Source organism: Bemisia tabaci, chromosome 9 (genome assembly GCF_918797505.1).
Source record: "Bemisia tabaci chromosome 9, PGI_BMITA_v3".
NCBI lineage: Eukaryota > Metazoa > Arthropoda > Insecta > Hemiptera > Aleyrodidae > Bemisia > Bemisia tabaci.
In genome coordinates, this window is record NC_092801.1 from 33,351,295 (window position 1) to 33,367,217 (window position 15,923).

A 15,923-nucleotide genomic window follows, 5' to 3' on the forward strand; every position below is an offset into this window, starting at 1 on the left:
CAAGTTGCGACTCACTGCGACTGGCGCGAGCATGAAACAAAGGGAGAGAAGTTATTTCTTAAATATTTAAAATTTTCGTTTTATTCTTTTTAAATACTGTAGCTCACGTTAGGACATCCTTCCTGGAGCTCACGGGGTGATTAAATTGCGCCACGTTTCAGTTGAGCAGCGAATTTAGCACATCGGAAATAGAAATCACTTCTGCTCACAAGCAGTGATCAGGGGAGGGATAATGTTCCACTCATGATGAAAGTATCCATCGGGTAATACCCTTCCTCGTGCGTTACACTGCCGTGCCATGGAGAAACGCCGTATGAGCCTTTAGACGTTGCCAGATTTACTTCGATAAAAAAAACAAATTTTCCGAGAAAATTTTAAATATTTTCCCTCAAATTTTTTAGATACTTTTGTTCACAATTTAATCTAAAATATCTGAAAATTTCAAGGAAAAATATGAACAACGTTCCACAAAAATACATGTTTTATCCGGGAAAATTTAGCAACTCTGAATGTTTCATACGGCGTTTTTCCATAGCACTGCAGTGCAGAGATAAACGTGTATTAATGTGAAGTGTGATTTGTTTTACCTTGCAATTTTTAATTAACTGCATTTTTCTTTTAATCTTTTGCAGTTGGCTAAAACATGTGCCTTTCTTCGTCTGTTTCAGAGATGGGGATCTGATGGGTGGTAAGCGGGAAGTAGCGAACGTGGATGGAGTTTCCCCTGGTGGCCGCTATCCATGAGTGGGAGCGCTCCAGTGCCGCTGAGTTCACCAGAAAAACACATGGTAATTAAACCTCCCTTTTTAAATAGCATTTGCACGCAATGCACGTTTAGTTTTACTTACAGTTTTTTTCATATCGAGGGTATGTCACTGAAACAACGATATAGAAACTGTAGATTGGTGGTGGCCACATGGGCCGCGACCCATGGCGGCAAAGTTTGCAATTTTTTTAAATGTAGGTATAAAAATAATTCGGATTTAGAAAAAAAATTACGAGAAAAGGCGACAAAATCTCTAATTTTCTGAGAGTATAGCAATTTCTACTTTTGTCGTCTTTCGGTGATACAAGAGGCAGCACCTTTAATTAGCCGAGTTAAGAGAGAAACCAAACACGCAATTCGGCCTAGAACGGCACGACTTACCTAGAGAGAAATGATGACGAGGACTTGAGATGAAAAAGGAGAAGCCCTTGGCGCGGCGATCGGCATGTAATACATATTAGCGCCTACAAGACTGCACGAATACTTCACGCATTGCATCAAACACAGTGCGGTCATTGCGGACAAGGTGAGACGCATAGTGCCTACAAGACTGTGTGAATACTTCACGCATTGCGTCAAACACAGTACGATCAGCGTGAGACGCATAGCGCCTACAAGACTGCGTGAATACTTCACGCATAGCGTCAAACACAGTGCGGTCTGCGAGGCGCGGCGGCGGAAGTTAAGACCAATGGATGCGATTTATAGCATGCCGTTCTGACACAAAATGTGGCGTCCATTGAATCACCTTAACTGAAGCTACTTTGTCTCTGCGAAGACGGTCATCCGTGGGGTTGCGGCAAGCGTATCCTTGAACTTGAGGACGGAATCGACCGAGTATGAGAGTCAAGTTAACACCTCACCTGGATGGAGACGCCGGTTGTCAGAGGTGTGAACGGAGTCGAAGGAAGGTGAAAAGCATCAAGAGGTGGCGGGCTTGGCCGGCGCGGCGTGCCCGCGGTCATGAAACTGGATACGATTGTTGAATGTTGATCCGTTAACAACGGCATCGCCACGCTGTACGCTTTTCTCCTAGTTGCGACGCAATTTTTACCCGCTCCGACATTGTCAAATGGACCAGTAGACAAGGTACGAATTTACGAATTCAATGCTAAATTGTATTAACTCGTTTTGCTTACTTTTTATTCTCCGGTCCTGATTTTTTGTATTCATAAGATGACCATGATCATTTCGGACCTTTTTGGTCCATCCTCAGGTCACACTGGAAAAAAAACAACATTGGATCTAGAGTCCAGACTCTTAAAAATATCGATAAGCAAAAATACTCTTGATTCAATCAGATTTAAGCTTAAATCAAGAACAAAGCCTCTTAATTATAGCGGATTTCCTTTGATTTAGGCAAAAATCTGATTGAATCAAGAGTATTTTTTCTTGTCAATGTTTTCAAGAGTCTGGACTCTAGATCCAATGTGTGTTTTTTTCCAGTGCACACTTGGCACTCGCGAACTCGCGAACTTGTCGAAACATAAAAATAAAAATTAAGTACGAGGGTCATCCAAAAAGTAAGTTCACCCCTTTCATATCTCCGAAACTAAAAGGGATAAATCAAATCAGTAAAAAAGAACTTCTTACTTATATCCTCAGCTCTCCATAGGTACCAAGATTTTTAAATTTGGACCACTGGTTGCCGAGATATTCGATTTTTACGTGAACAACTCCCGGCCAGTTCCGTCCACCAAACGACGCGCTGATATGAGATGCACCGCGCGCTGTCGCGTCGCTTTTGTCTTCTGCGGGACTCTCAAGGAGTACTTCTCGTCCATTATTTGGAGAAAGGGTGTACAATCAATGCACCACGGTATTGTGGAATATTGAATTCGTTGCGATTGGCAATAAGAAACAAGCGACCGGGTCTCTTGTCTCGTGGTCCCCTATTCCGTCACGATAATGCCAGACCTCACACGGCGAAAGAGACCCAAAATTTGTTGGACATTTGCGTGGGAGGTGTCACCTCATCCTCCATACTCTCCAGCCCTTGCCCCGAGTGACTATCATATTTTTCCGCAACTCAAGAAGCACCTAGGTGGCCAACGCTTCGAGAACGATCAGCAGGTGATGGAAGCAGTCAATGGCTGGTTCAAGAGTCAACCAAAAGTGTGCTTTGAGAACGGCATTAAGAAGCTTCAGAAACGCTATGAAAAATGCATCTATAGGAACGGAAATTACGTCGAAAAATAAGGTAAGATTGTTTTAAAGCCAATCTTAGAATATTTGAGTTGGTTATTCCTACGTAGATGTGTGGGGAACACAGTCAATTCAGGTAGCGTGACGGGAATCGCAGCGCATCGTTTGGTGGACGGAACTGGCCGGGAGTTGTTCACGTAAAAATCGAATATCTCGGCAACCAGTGGTCCAAATTTAAAAATCTTGGTACCTATGGAGAGCTGAGGATATAAGTAAGAAGTTATTTTTTACCGATTTGATTTATCCCTTTTAGTTTCGGAGATATGAAAGGGGTGAACTTACTTTTTGGATGACCCTCGTAAAAGTACGTGTTATTGCGTTTGGAGCATAAGTCAACGCAATAACACGTACTTTTATTAAATTTTTATTTGTATGTTTCGACAAGTTTGCGAGTTCGCGAGTGCCAAGTGTGACCTGAGGATGGACCAAAAAAGTCCGAAATGATCATCGTCATCTTATAAATACAAAAAATCAGGACCGGAGAGTAAAAAGCAAGCAAAACAAGTTAACGTATTCACCTGATAAAGAAATGAACCCAGCCAGCTAAATTGTATACCACTCTACGTTATCATATGTTTCTTATCCAACATCACTTTGCATAGCCGGCTAATTGAAGGCGAATACTTGGTTTCCAATGGACAAGTAGCCAAGGTGCAGATTAAAACTTTCCGATTCATGTTTCTTCACCAAAATTTCGCGAAGAATACGATTCGTTCAACATAAGCACTGAAATTAACGCATAACTAGGATATTTAATGTTCCCTGACGCGTGAATTTAAAGCTTCCGTTCATGAAAAAAACAAGAAAATTCTACGTGAGTCATATTGCGCGCTAAACTTTACCGTATCAGGTTATACGGTATGAAAATATGGCAACCTCAATTTCGATGCTTCGACTTAGCTATTGCTTGTTTTAACATTTCGAAGGCGGGAAGGAAATAGTGCTCGATTAGGAAGTCTGCCAAAACCGTGTGCGAATTGATTCGAGTAGACCATACTTTTTCTAGTGAAAAGAACATTCAACATTCTTGCAACCAGTTTAAACTAAAAATGTTATTATCTTAGTTAGGAGTTGATTTCAGAACACTTCGTTGCGCGAAACGTATTCTACGTGAAATTTTGGTCATGAAACATTTATGAGAATGCTTCAATTCGTACTTTGTCTACTGGTCCATTGGAAACCAAAGATTCGCCTTCAATTAGCCGGCTATGCAAAATGACTATCGTGACGCTTGTATAGTGGTATCACAATTTTGCACTGGGATTACACAGTGTCTTGAAGGCTTTATCCCATCTTCTTAGCTTTTGCTGCAGTATGAAACAATGGTTAACTCGATTTCTGCGCTTCGGCTTAGCTATTGCCTGTCGTTGACACTTTAACACCTCAAACCGAGGAAGGAACAATGAACATTTCTCCATTCAAAATCCTACCAAAACCGTTGTAGTGTGGAATCTGATTCACGTGGGCTATAGTTTCATTTATGAGCGGGAAATTCAAATTTACTTTAACCGATGTAAAATGAAAACGTGTTGATTTTATCGGAATGCTTGTCTCAACTGATATCCACTACCTGCGTCTTGACGTTGGTCAACTGATCATTTTAAGGTTAAAATGTGATTTCACCTGTTGAATGTCTACTCACGTTTCCGTGTACCCTGTGTGAAACAGATTTGTTAATCAGCAACATATCCGAAAGTAACGTTCCAAAAATAAGAGTCACGTTAAGGTCAAGGTCGGGAAAGTTCATTAACGAGAAACTTGCGAAATTTGATTCTTGAGTTTCCTCCCGAGTGAATCTGACGACTGATAAATTACGCCGAGCGTTCGCTGTGACGAAACATCAAATCTTGAGACGGTTAAATGCGATCATTTAGCGCAATTCAATTCGGCAAGAGATGGATCCAGCTTCATACCCCTATTTATGGAGAAGGTCACTTGTTATCTAAGTTGACTCCTCAGATCATGGGTTCCCAAACTTCCAACCGAAGTTTTTGATCGTCAAAAGGAAAAAGGGGTCGTCCATAAAGACGAAGTGAACCACATTTTGCAATAAAAAACACTATTTCTGGCTCTTTTCAGAAATCAAATACATCATTAGTTTTCGTATGCAGAAAGGTGCTTTTACAGAGGAGGTGCTTGATCATCAAAACGATATCTGATATTATTTCGGATAATTGGTGGCAATTTAACAAAGAACGCGGCGGCTTATCTCTCGATAAAATTTTCTGCTCAGACACTATACTAACCCCATTTTCTAAAAATTCCGTCACAATGTTTGAATCCGTCACTATCAGAAATACTTAATTGCCAAAAATAGGAACACTGAAAAAAAAGTTACGGGCTATAGATAGACATACCGTCCGTTCTGAGCTCAGAGGCCGAAAGTTCCGGATGCTGGAGTCGCGGCTTCGACTGCTCCGGGTGCTACGCCCGGAACTTTCGGCCTCGATTTCTGAGATTATTTTGGACAATTGGTGGCAACTTAACAAAGAACGGAGGCTTCTCTCAATAAAATTTTCTGCTCAGACACTACTAAGCCCATTTTCTAAAAATTCCGTCACACTATTTAAATCGGCCACTATCAAAAAGACTTAAGTGCCAAAAATAGGAACACTTAAAAAAAAGTTACGGGTTATAGATAGACATACCGTCCGTTCTGGGCTCAGAGGCCGAAAGTTCCGGGTGCTGGAGTTGCAGCTTCGACTGCACTGGAAAAAAAACACATTGGATCTAGAGTCCAGATTCTTAAAAACATCGACAAGAAAAAGTACTCTTGATTCAATCAGAATCTAGCTTAAATCAAGAATCAAAATTTAAGCGGATTTCGTTTTGATTCAAGCAAAAATCCGATTGAATCAAGAGTATTTTTTCTTGTCAATGTTTTCAAGAGTCTGGACTCTAGATCCAACGTGTGTTTTTTTTTTCCAGTGTCCTCCGGGTGCTACGCCCGGAACTTCCGGCTTCGATTCTGAGATTATTTCTTATAATTAGTGGCAACTTAACAAAGAACGGAGGCTTCTCTCAATAAAATTTTCTGCCAGACGCTACTAAGCCCATTTCCTCAAAACCTCATCCCTGCACTCAGGGCTCTCTCCACTATCACGGCAGAATTAATGGATGCTCCCGTTAGGATGGCTCGAGACTTCCTGTCTGAGTACTGTCTCAAGCACAGTCGGAGGAAACTTGAAGAGGTCTCCAGGTCGACGAAGTTCTAAAGAGCGCCTTGAAGTTCCGGTCCCTGCGACGGAGAGATGAACGCTGAACCCTGGTTCCTCAGTTTGGGAACTCCCGCCTCCGCTTCTGGCGTTTCGTCTCCGTCTTGACATGATATCCATCCCTGTTTCGGGCGCCGAGCAGGGCGGCGCACATAGGATCGAGTCAATGGACCACTAGACAAAGTACGAAGTTAAGCATTCTCATACACGTTTCTTAACCATTTATCGTAGAACATGATTCGTGCAACGAAAATTACTAAACTGGAGATGTTGCATGTGTGAGGAATTTGCGATTTGACTACTGATTTCTAAGTAAAAATTCGCGAGAAACACGATGGTGCCTCTGGTTTTTCCTGAAATTAACTCCCAAGCTCAAAAAAAGCTCTCAGGTTGAGGCCAAAATGGAGGGATATCCCACGCTATCCTGAGAGTCCACCTTACATCAAGACAAACTCTCCATGCAAAGATAGGGAGCAAATACATTGACAGGATTGCCACTTTATTTGGGGACTCTAAAACTGAAAACACGACATCACTGCTAATGTATTTGCTCCCTACCGTTGCATGGAGAGTTTGTCTTGATGTAGATGAGGACTCTCAGCATAGCGTGGGATATCCCCTCCATTTTGGCCTCAACTTGAGAGCTTTTTTTGAGCTTGGGAGTTGATTTCAGAGAGAACCAGTGGCACCATCGTGTTTCTCGCGAACTGTTGCATAAGAATCAACAGTCAAATCGCAAATTCCTCACACATGCAACATCTCCATTCAAACCTCCCGCTCATGAAAACACGACGGTCTACGCACGTCAGACCGCAAACTAAACGTTACCGTGGCAATCTCTGCGATACGAAATTATGGCAATCTCAATCTTGACGCTTTGGCTTAGCTATAGCAAATTGTTTACATTTTGAACAGTAAAGGATGGGAGAAGAACTATGCTTGATTGAGAAGCCTGCCAAAACCGCTGGAAAACGCAATTTGACTCACGTAGGGTTTTGCGTTTCTTGCAACCGGGCAATTCAAATTTCCCGTATCCGATGTAAAGTAAACAAGCAGGAAGCTCCAACGCATTGGCGTCGGAGAGCGGCTCTGGGGGCAGTAGTTGTAGTCAAGAATGAGGGCCTAGACACATTTTGTCATTGATGTACAATCCGACAACTGTCGATTCAATCAACGAAAACGATTCAAACTGTCGAATCGCCCCAATGGCCACGATAGTTGTTAGACGTTTACGGTTTCCCTGGTAACCTTTGTTTGCTATCAGCTGATATCAAGTAATATGACTAGGAAGCTCCAACCCAGTGGTTAAAGCTTCCTTAACCGCGAAAACTTTAAAATTCAAATTTTCAAATTTTGAACGTAAAGTACATTTTTTCCATCACGAGATAAAAGCACAAACAAGTTTTGAATTGTTGACTGTATCACCATGATTCCAAAAATACAATACACAACATAGCATTGACTAACAATAAAACAGTATGCAATAAAATAAAGTCATGACAAGGAACATAGCCGAAAATGGCGCCGATTCCCATCAACCAACGCGCGGTCTCTACAATGTAACATGCTGCATTGATACTCCCCAGCTGGGACCGTCCGGAATAGCAGCTCTAGTGCAAGCACCGAGCGCTAAAACGTCAATATCTTGGTTAGGAGTTGATTTCAGTGATTTTAAATGCGAGAATCGTGTTTTACGTGAAATTCTGGTTTAGAATCGTGTATGCTTAAATTAAATTACATTTTTGCAATAAGGAAACACTATCTTTGGCTCTCCCATAAAAGCACTCATCTGCAAAGGGAAACCAATGTCACGTATGTTGTTTCGAAAATGGGCCAAAAATAGTGGTTCCTTATTGCAAAATGTAATCCAATTCGTACCTTGTCAAGTGGCCCATTAGAGAAGTCGGACATGTGGATTGCATTTTGCAAAAAGGAACCACTAGTATTGCAATGTTGCTAAGATTGTGCAACTTCTTTTGTCTTGGAGGAAAAACCCGATTATCCATTAATAGTTTCTATTTTACTCGCTAAAAACTGTAAATTTAAGACAAAAATTACCATCTAAATTTCATAGTTTTTCACGATTTCCGCATTTTATTGCAAAAGATGAAGTTGCACAATCTTAGCATCATTGCAATGCTAGTGATTCCTTTTTGCAAAATGCAATCCATATAATGTTTGGCTAAAACTGCAAATTTTGATGTCTATTTCGTCACATTTTAAAGTTCAACGAGTGCTTCTAGCAGGAAATTTCACAAGAAAACCAATAAACCACTTTGAGAACCTCAAAATTTGATATAAACGGAGTTATAAGCGTTTAAAGGTTCCAAAGTTTGTCCGACTTTTCCTATCGACTCGGTCGAGTGTGCGGCGCGGCGTCTCGCGGAAATTTCGCGGATTCAAGGTCACGACGTTTTATCCGCCTCGTAAAATGCTTTACGATTTGCGACTTCGCTTCTTGCGGATCCGCGCGAATATAGGCCACGAGCCACGATACTAGACAGTCGGGAAGCCGTTGAATGACGAGTAAGAGTTCGCAGTATAATTTATGGTGTTTCGCGGGGAGAGATAGGTACACCCTTGTATAAGGGCATTCAATCGATAATGGGGTATATTTTAGAGCCATGCTGACATTTTTTGGCCAGAAAGTCCCCGTTAAAATGGACCACTAGACGAGGTACGAATTTCAGCATTCTGATACATGTTTCTTAACCAATAACATTTCACGGAGAACACGATACGCACTACGAAAATTACCAAAATCAACTCCTTACGAAGATACGTAATGATTCTTGATGCGTGAATTCAAACCACCCGCTCATGAAAACTCAATGCTCTACGCGATTCACATCGCGCGCCAAATGTTTATCATGACAGTCTCTGCGATATAAAAATCTGGCAACCTCAATCTTGACGCTTTGGCTCAGCTATAGCATTTTGCTTGTAGTTTGAACAACACATGGTGGGAAATGAACATTTCTCGATAGAGAAGATTGCCGAAACCGTTGTAGTGCGCGATTTGACTCACGTAGAGCTTTGAGTTTCTTGTGAGCGGGAAGTTCAAATTCCTCGTAACCAATGTGAAATAAAAACGTTAATATCTTCGTTAGCAGTTGTTTTAGTAATTTTCGTTGCGCGATTCATATTCTACGTGAAATTCTGGTTAAGAAACATGTATCAGAATGCTTAAATTCGTACCTTGTCTTGTGGTCCATGTTCCCGCCATTTCGGCGCGTTCGAAATTCCTTCAAGTATATTTTCAAAAACGGTCTCGTCCGGGATTTTGGTTTCAAAAATACCTAATATATGACCTCGTAATCTACTCACCTGATACTTATAGAATATTAACTTTAAAAAACACACGGCTCAGCGACCCATTGAAGGCACTCTGTCTCCTTGGATCCTCGCAGTGCTCTGCGCGCCGCGCCGCGGCTACCAGCACGAAAGCGCGCTGGTGCCTTCAAACCTAACACGGATACTTCACGCATTGCGCGATGCGTGAAGTATCCCTGTTAGGTTTGTAGGCGCCAATGCGCTTTTCGGGCCGGTCGGTGGCACGCCGCGCCGCAGGTGAAGCGGCAAATGACTGAAAAGTCAAAACGCTTTCACGTCAGTGCGTATGGTCTAGTGGTCATTTGTAAATATTTAAACCGGTCACCATCACAAAGACTTAAGTGCCAAAAATAGGAAATGAGGCCCATTCCCAGTTGGAAACTTTCGGTGCAGCAAAAAGAGGAGTTGTAACTAACATGTAGTAAATGGCTCAAAAATCACGATGAGCGCATCGAGAAAGTCTGAAATAGACCGTGTAAAGCAGAAAGGAACCAAGCCGCATCAGCTGTTGCCAAATTTAATGGGACAGTTCCATTTTTTACAAGAGGACGTTTGCGCGGATTCCTATGAAAGTTGCAAGGAATTTGCTTCGTACTATGCAAAAGATTCCTTGAAATTTGCTTAAGAGTTTACATGTAAGAAAATAAAAACGCCCACTTAAATTTAGCAATATCTGATGTGGCTTGGTTCCTTTCTGTTTAACGTGATCCAAATACACTCCCACAACTTTACTACCTGCGTAAGAAATATGCGTTGTACTCACCTTTATCAAGTCCATGAAAACCTTTATTTTCAACCAATATGAGCGTCTCATTTTCTCTGCATCCTCTCTATCTATCGCTTTGTCTATCAATTTTAACAATCAGCTCGCACTTCGATTGACGAAGATTTCGGTTACCCGAGCCACAATTCGATTAATACGACCGAAAACTCAGTGCGCCGCGCATGAACTGATTTTTTTTTCTCTGTAAGCTACGAGGAGCCTTACAAGAGTCTTGTGCAGGGTGGAAAAATGTCATGAAAAATAAACTCTTGAAATTTCAGGTGAATTATTTTATGAAATTTCAGAAATTTATTCGAAATATACCAGCACCGTTTCATGCCTCACAACATGTAAAAATTGCGTGGTTTTCTTATATTTTTGTGTTCTTGAGTGCGGGTTGCATACTCTGGCCCCTGAAAAATATGAAGTACTTCACAGTCTCGTGAAATGTTATGAGATATTTCACTGAAATTTCTAATCTTTCTCTTTCTTACGTTTCATGCCTCCCTTTTCTTGTGCCTCACAGAACCGAATCGAGGCAGTAAGACAACGTTTTACACCGTGAAAATGAATTATGCAAGCGCAAAAGAGTGACGTCTTATAAACGCTGCACGGATCCCGCTTCTTGGCGGGGGGCAGGGGGGGGGGGCTTTAGAAGTCGGGGACGGAAACAATTTCCACGCCTCGAAGATGGGGAAGGGGGTATGTTTGTGCAGAGTGTTACAGATTAAAATAAATATAATACGTAAAAAGCTAAAACGCAGGGAGGCGAGCTTGTTTCAAGCGTAGTTGCCGAGTTGCACACTGAAATAAAATTCTCGGCGTTTTTACCGAAGGTCCGTTGGTACCTTTACCATCTCACTTTTTTTTACCAATTATTGGTAATTTTACCAAGACAGACTGGTAAGCTTACCTAAAAACAGATATTTTTACTGTTTTTTCGGGTAAGAATACCACTTTTATTGGTAATCAATTCCCGGTAACTTTGCCATTTTATCTCGGTAATTCTACCACAGTCGATAAAAAAATTGGCGCTTTTACCAAGGTCTAGTAAAATTTCCAAGAAAGTTCAGTAATTTTACCAAAATTTCTCGGTAAAATTACCAATTCCATATATTAAATGATAATTTTACCAAGAAAAAACTGGGATCAAATAGAACCCTGAATTCTTGGTAGTTTTACCCTTTTCTTAGTAAATACACAAAGATTTTTTTTTTCAGTGCGCAAAATACTGCCCTGATAGGGAAGAGAGCAGTAAGTGCAAAAATAAAGTTTTGAGAAAACGGGCTCAGAGGCTTCTGGCCGGAAGATTTTATTGAAAGAGGCATCCGTTCTTTGTCAAATTGCCACTAATCATCCGAATGACTCCTAGATATCGTCGGGATGATTAAAAATCGACCGATTTTATTTCAATTACCTAAAAAAGGTATTTTTCATTTTCGTGTTAGTCTAATGTTTGGCAGAGACAGCCGTAAGTAAGTGCTATCTGCTGCATGCTTTCGTGGTTGCGTTTTAGACGCACAACAAACACATGAGAAATTCAAGGTTAGAAATTGCCAAAAAAGGACGCCATTTGCAAATTCGCATCCCTATCCCTTCTCTCCCTGGTAAAAATTGGCAGTAGAATCTGTGTTCCAAAATACCATAGACCTACAGCCGGCTGTAAGATTTCCAATAGTTTCTATGGCCGGCTACACAATTTCGTATCGCCTTTTACAGCCGATGGTGACTAAGCAACAGCCAGGCGATAAAGTGTATGCTAAACGTTGCTAATTACGGATGCTAGGACTTAGTGAGTTTTTGGACTACTGCTCTCTTTTTGGGCCGTAGTATCTTGATTTATTTTGCGAGGAAAGCTCCGTTCTTTCGATAGATGCCTGCCATTCCTAATATATTAGAGCGCCTTCAGTTTCGTATGATACTGTGCAATACCTCTGGTGTGAAATAGTTGCCTCGAGCGCCGTGGCACGCTGCGGCGCGAAACAAACGCCTACAAACCTAACAGGGATACCTCACGCGTTGCGCAATGCGTGAAGTATCCCTGTTAGGTTTGTAGGCGCCAGTGCGTCGCCGCTCCGCTTTGTGTTAGGCTCTAATATTTAATCTGGCGGAGTCAGCGTTATTCAACTCATGATTTTGAAATGCTTGCACATCCTGTATGGATTATTCTCATTTCAATTTATGAAAATAAATATGCATTAAAGGAAAATATAATGTGTGTTTTGTAAATATTAAGGTGGTTCCGTATCAAACTTAAGGATTTACAAAGCACACGAATTTCTACACAATTTCCTAAAGCCTTTAATAATCGATGGCGAAAAAGCAACAGCCAGGCGATAAAGTGAAAAGCCCGGCCGTATGATTTTCTCCGCATTCTACAGCCAGCTATATGATTTTCTGTAGCCTTCTTTAGCCGGCTATAAGAATTCCTATGGTATTTTGAAACGCAGTTCTTATCGTCAATTTTTACCATGGCTTCTTGAACGATTAGATCCTTAAGGTATAACTGCAAACACTCGTATCTCGTTTTCGGTGATTCAAAGGCGTCGAATTCACTTTATAAAAGGGGAACAAACCAATATTAGTGATTGGAATTTTCCAGAATATTCTTTTTTTAAGAGGAAGAAAGTTATCAGAGTTTTTAAGAAATCATACGTTTGAAAAGTAAGTCATGACAGGAGGTCTGCAGCGTCGCAAACCAAAAAAACGCATTCTTGCAGTTCCACCATTTACATTTAATGGAATGTAATAGTTAAGCTCCTCTGGATGAAAAAAGTAAGGAGTATTGCAGGCTGGACCCCATAAACCCCATACTGTAAGTTTAAATGTTGAGAGAGGCCGGATTATTTTCCTCCGCTCAACTTAGGCAACCCTGCCATCGTCTGTCCAGCCCAGTCTCCCATAGAAAAATAACTAATTACAATAGGGACAGAAACCAATTAAGCAACGCGATACAAGCAGCGTTTATTGGAGAGAAAACAATTTCATCGTTCATCGTAGCTGTTGAGTTCATGCAATAAATTGGAAATCCTTAACCTAAAGCTTTGTTTTGTTAATTATTTTTATCACTGGAAGTTATTTTTAAAACAGGAAAAAATTCTGAGAATGGAAATATTTGTCCTTTCCTCTTGTACTGTTAGTAGTTTTGCGCTGTTAATAAGGCAGAATAGCAAACTTCTCGGAACATCGAAATGCTCTTGGTTTTGCTTCCATAAACGGCTAGGACTCTCGTAGAGTGAGATAATGTGACAACTTTTCAGGAGGGCCGAAAAGTTGTTTCTGAGTCATAATCAACTGTAATTTATGTAATTTTCACATAGTCATACAACTTTTGAACTTCGCTCTTACGTGGAAACTACCTGCGTTACAATTTTACACGGATGCACACGCTTCTACTCTTATATTTTACCGAAAAATTCACTTAATTCCGTGTAAAAGTACTGATTTTTGCCCCGCCTATTTTAATAAGTAAACGTCCTAAAGAAAATTTGCTCACAAAACTTCAAGTTTCAGTGTTGCCTTGTTTCCTGATTAATAAAGAAATAATTGGAGAAAATTAGGCTAGGCCTGATGTACTACGCTGATTCCACATAAACCCTTCCAAGTAATTCTCGTGAGGGCACTAATGAAAGGAAGGTCTGCTTGAGAGGAAATAGAAAATGAAACTTCGGCAAAACTGATCACTTAGATCGAAATCTAGCTTATTAAGGCCTCCTTGGGCTCGGTGTTCGAATCATGTCTGGGATTGTTTATACATAATTATCTTGAGAGTTCATGGCTGAATAAATTACTCCTCATGATCACTATTCATTTGGGGCAAGAATATTCAGGTTTAATTGCCGAGGTAGACTGCCCTGCTAAGGAAAAACGCCGTTTGAGCCGTTAGGCGTTGCCAAGTCTCCTTTCATAAATCACGAATTTATGGAAATATTTATGAACAATTTTCTTCCGATTTTTCAGAGGATTTCTTTCGTAATTTGATGCAAATAGTGTAACAATTTCAAAGAAATGTATCCATAATTTTCTTCAAAAATGAACATTTTATGGGAGGAAATTTGGCAACGCTGGAATGTTCATACGGCGTTTTTGCCTAGCACGGCAGTGGAGGTCTCCCGTCCAACCGAAATCATGGCCATTCGGCCTTGTCGTATAGCCACACCATTTCCATCCTGACGCCCTTTTCGCAAAGCAACAGTATTTCGATGGCCGAAGTGTGAAACCACGTATCTCCGTTTGGGACGTTGCAAATGCATTATTTTATTTATTGAAAATCAACTTAATTTCTTAAAAACTTCCCTTGTTTCTCTTCTCTAGTAGGAGAGTATTTTGTATAAATTTCAAGCTATGCCGTTGACTTGTTTCGCTTCGAAAAAAGCAGAGATTTTGAAGCACCGCAAGGGATATACGTGGTTCCGCTTTCCAGCCTTCGATTTAGATTACGGGTTATCAGGTCTTTAGACAAATTTCCGATGTGCCATTAGCTCACTTCTTACCTTGTTTTGTTGTCTCGTGTGAAGATAACTCTAAAGTTCAAAACTTCAACAAAATTGGCTGTTTGTCAACATTTTTCGATTATAACTCAACTTTTTCAATATAACGAGATGAAACCGTCTAGTTTTTTTCATTTCAAAAAATATTTTCTAGTTTTCATCAAAATGCGCGCGTTCTAAAGTTCTACTCGAGTGATTTTTGTGGCTATCTACAGGTAACCTCAGGTGAGCACGATAGGTCGCTGACGGGTCAAGGGTCAAGTCAGTCGAGGGGAGTGGGAAACCCCGATTTCCAATGTTACATATTTTACTAACGCCCCCTATCGATACCGACATGGGAAAAATTCCCCTTTAACTGAGGCACCTCTTGCCCTTTTAAAGTGAGCAACACGTTTAATGAGTTTCAACTGGAGTTTTTTCGTCGCCGAATACTTACACTTGGACTATTTGAACAAACAGGAATTATATCCATTCTGATATGAACCCTGAGATTCCATAAGAGAACATGCATGACGGGGCTCATGTTAGAGTAAGGGTTGTCGGCAGTCTGGAAATCCGGGAAGGTCAGGGAATTTGTGGCAACTAGGAAAGTTAAGGGAATTTTGCGAGGTGCGATTCGCAGAACTGATTGTAATTTAAAGGCGAAAAAATCAAAGAGTCTACTTTTTTTTGTATGTCAGGTAGGGAATCCGAAAATTTTGGAGTCAGGGAAAGTAAAGGAATTTGACGATGAAGAAATTATGGCAACCCTGTGAGTTTGAGTATAGTTCCTTTTTATTTAAAGTCGTCCACTTCTGGACGTTCGCGCAACAAGCAAAATACCCATCTTAAAAGCGAAGAAAATGCGAACCTCGGCACTGCAGCTTAGCGCACTGCTTTTGATGTATAGTGCAGCAGCGGATGTTGCCTGATTGTGCACGAAAACCATCAAAATCCACGATGTAACCCGCAGAAATTAACATACTTCTCAGCGCAACGGGGCAACAGGCGGGGGTTTGTATGGACAGCGTCAACGCTCTGAGTAAATGGTGGTCGCGTTGCCCCCCCCCCCCCCCCCCCCGGTTAACTGGGTCACCCTCCAATTATCATCCTCAAGTTTCATCGCCCCCCGGTCGACACCTCCACCCCCCTCCCTCGTTAAAAACAGATGA

At 41.2% G+C, this 15,923-nt stretch overlaps 1 protein-coding gene across 2 annotated transcripts in view; it reads left to right on the forward strand.

Annotated features, from left to right (window-relative positions):
• LOC109030423 (uncharacterized) overlaps positions 1 to 15,923 on the forward strand; it is a 167,354-nt gene that overhangs the window by 63,012 nt on the left and 88,419 nt on the right. For both annotated transcript variants that reach the window (XM_072304207.1, XM_072304208.1), the window contains one exon: positions 669 to 788. In XM_072304207.1, the coding sequence (XP_072160308.1) occupies positions 741 to 788 (48 nt within the window). In that variant the 5' untranslated portion in view covers positions 669 to 740. The remainder of the gene's footprint in view (positions 1 to 668; positions 789 to 15,923) is intronic.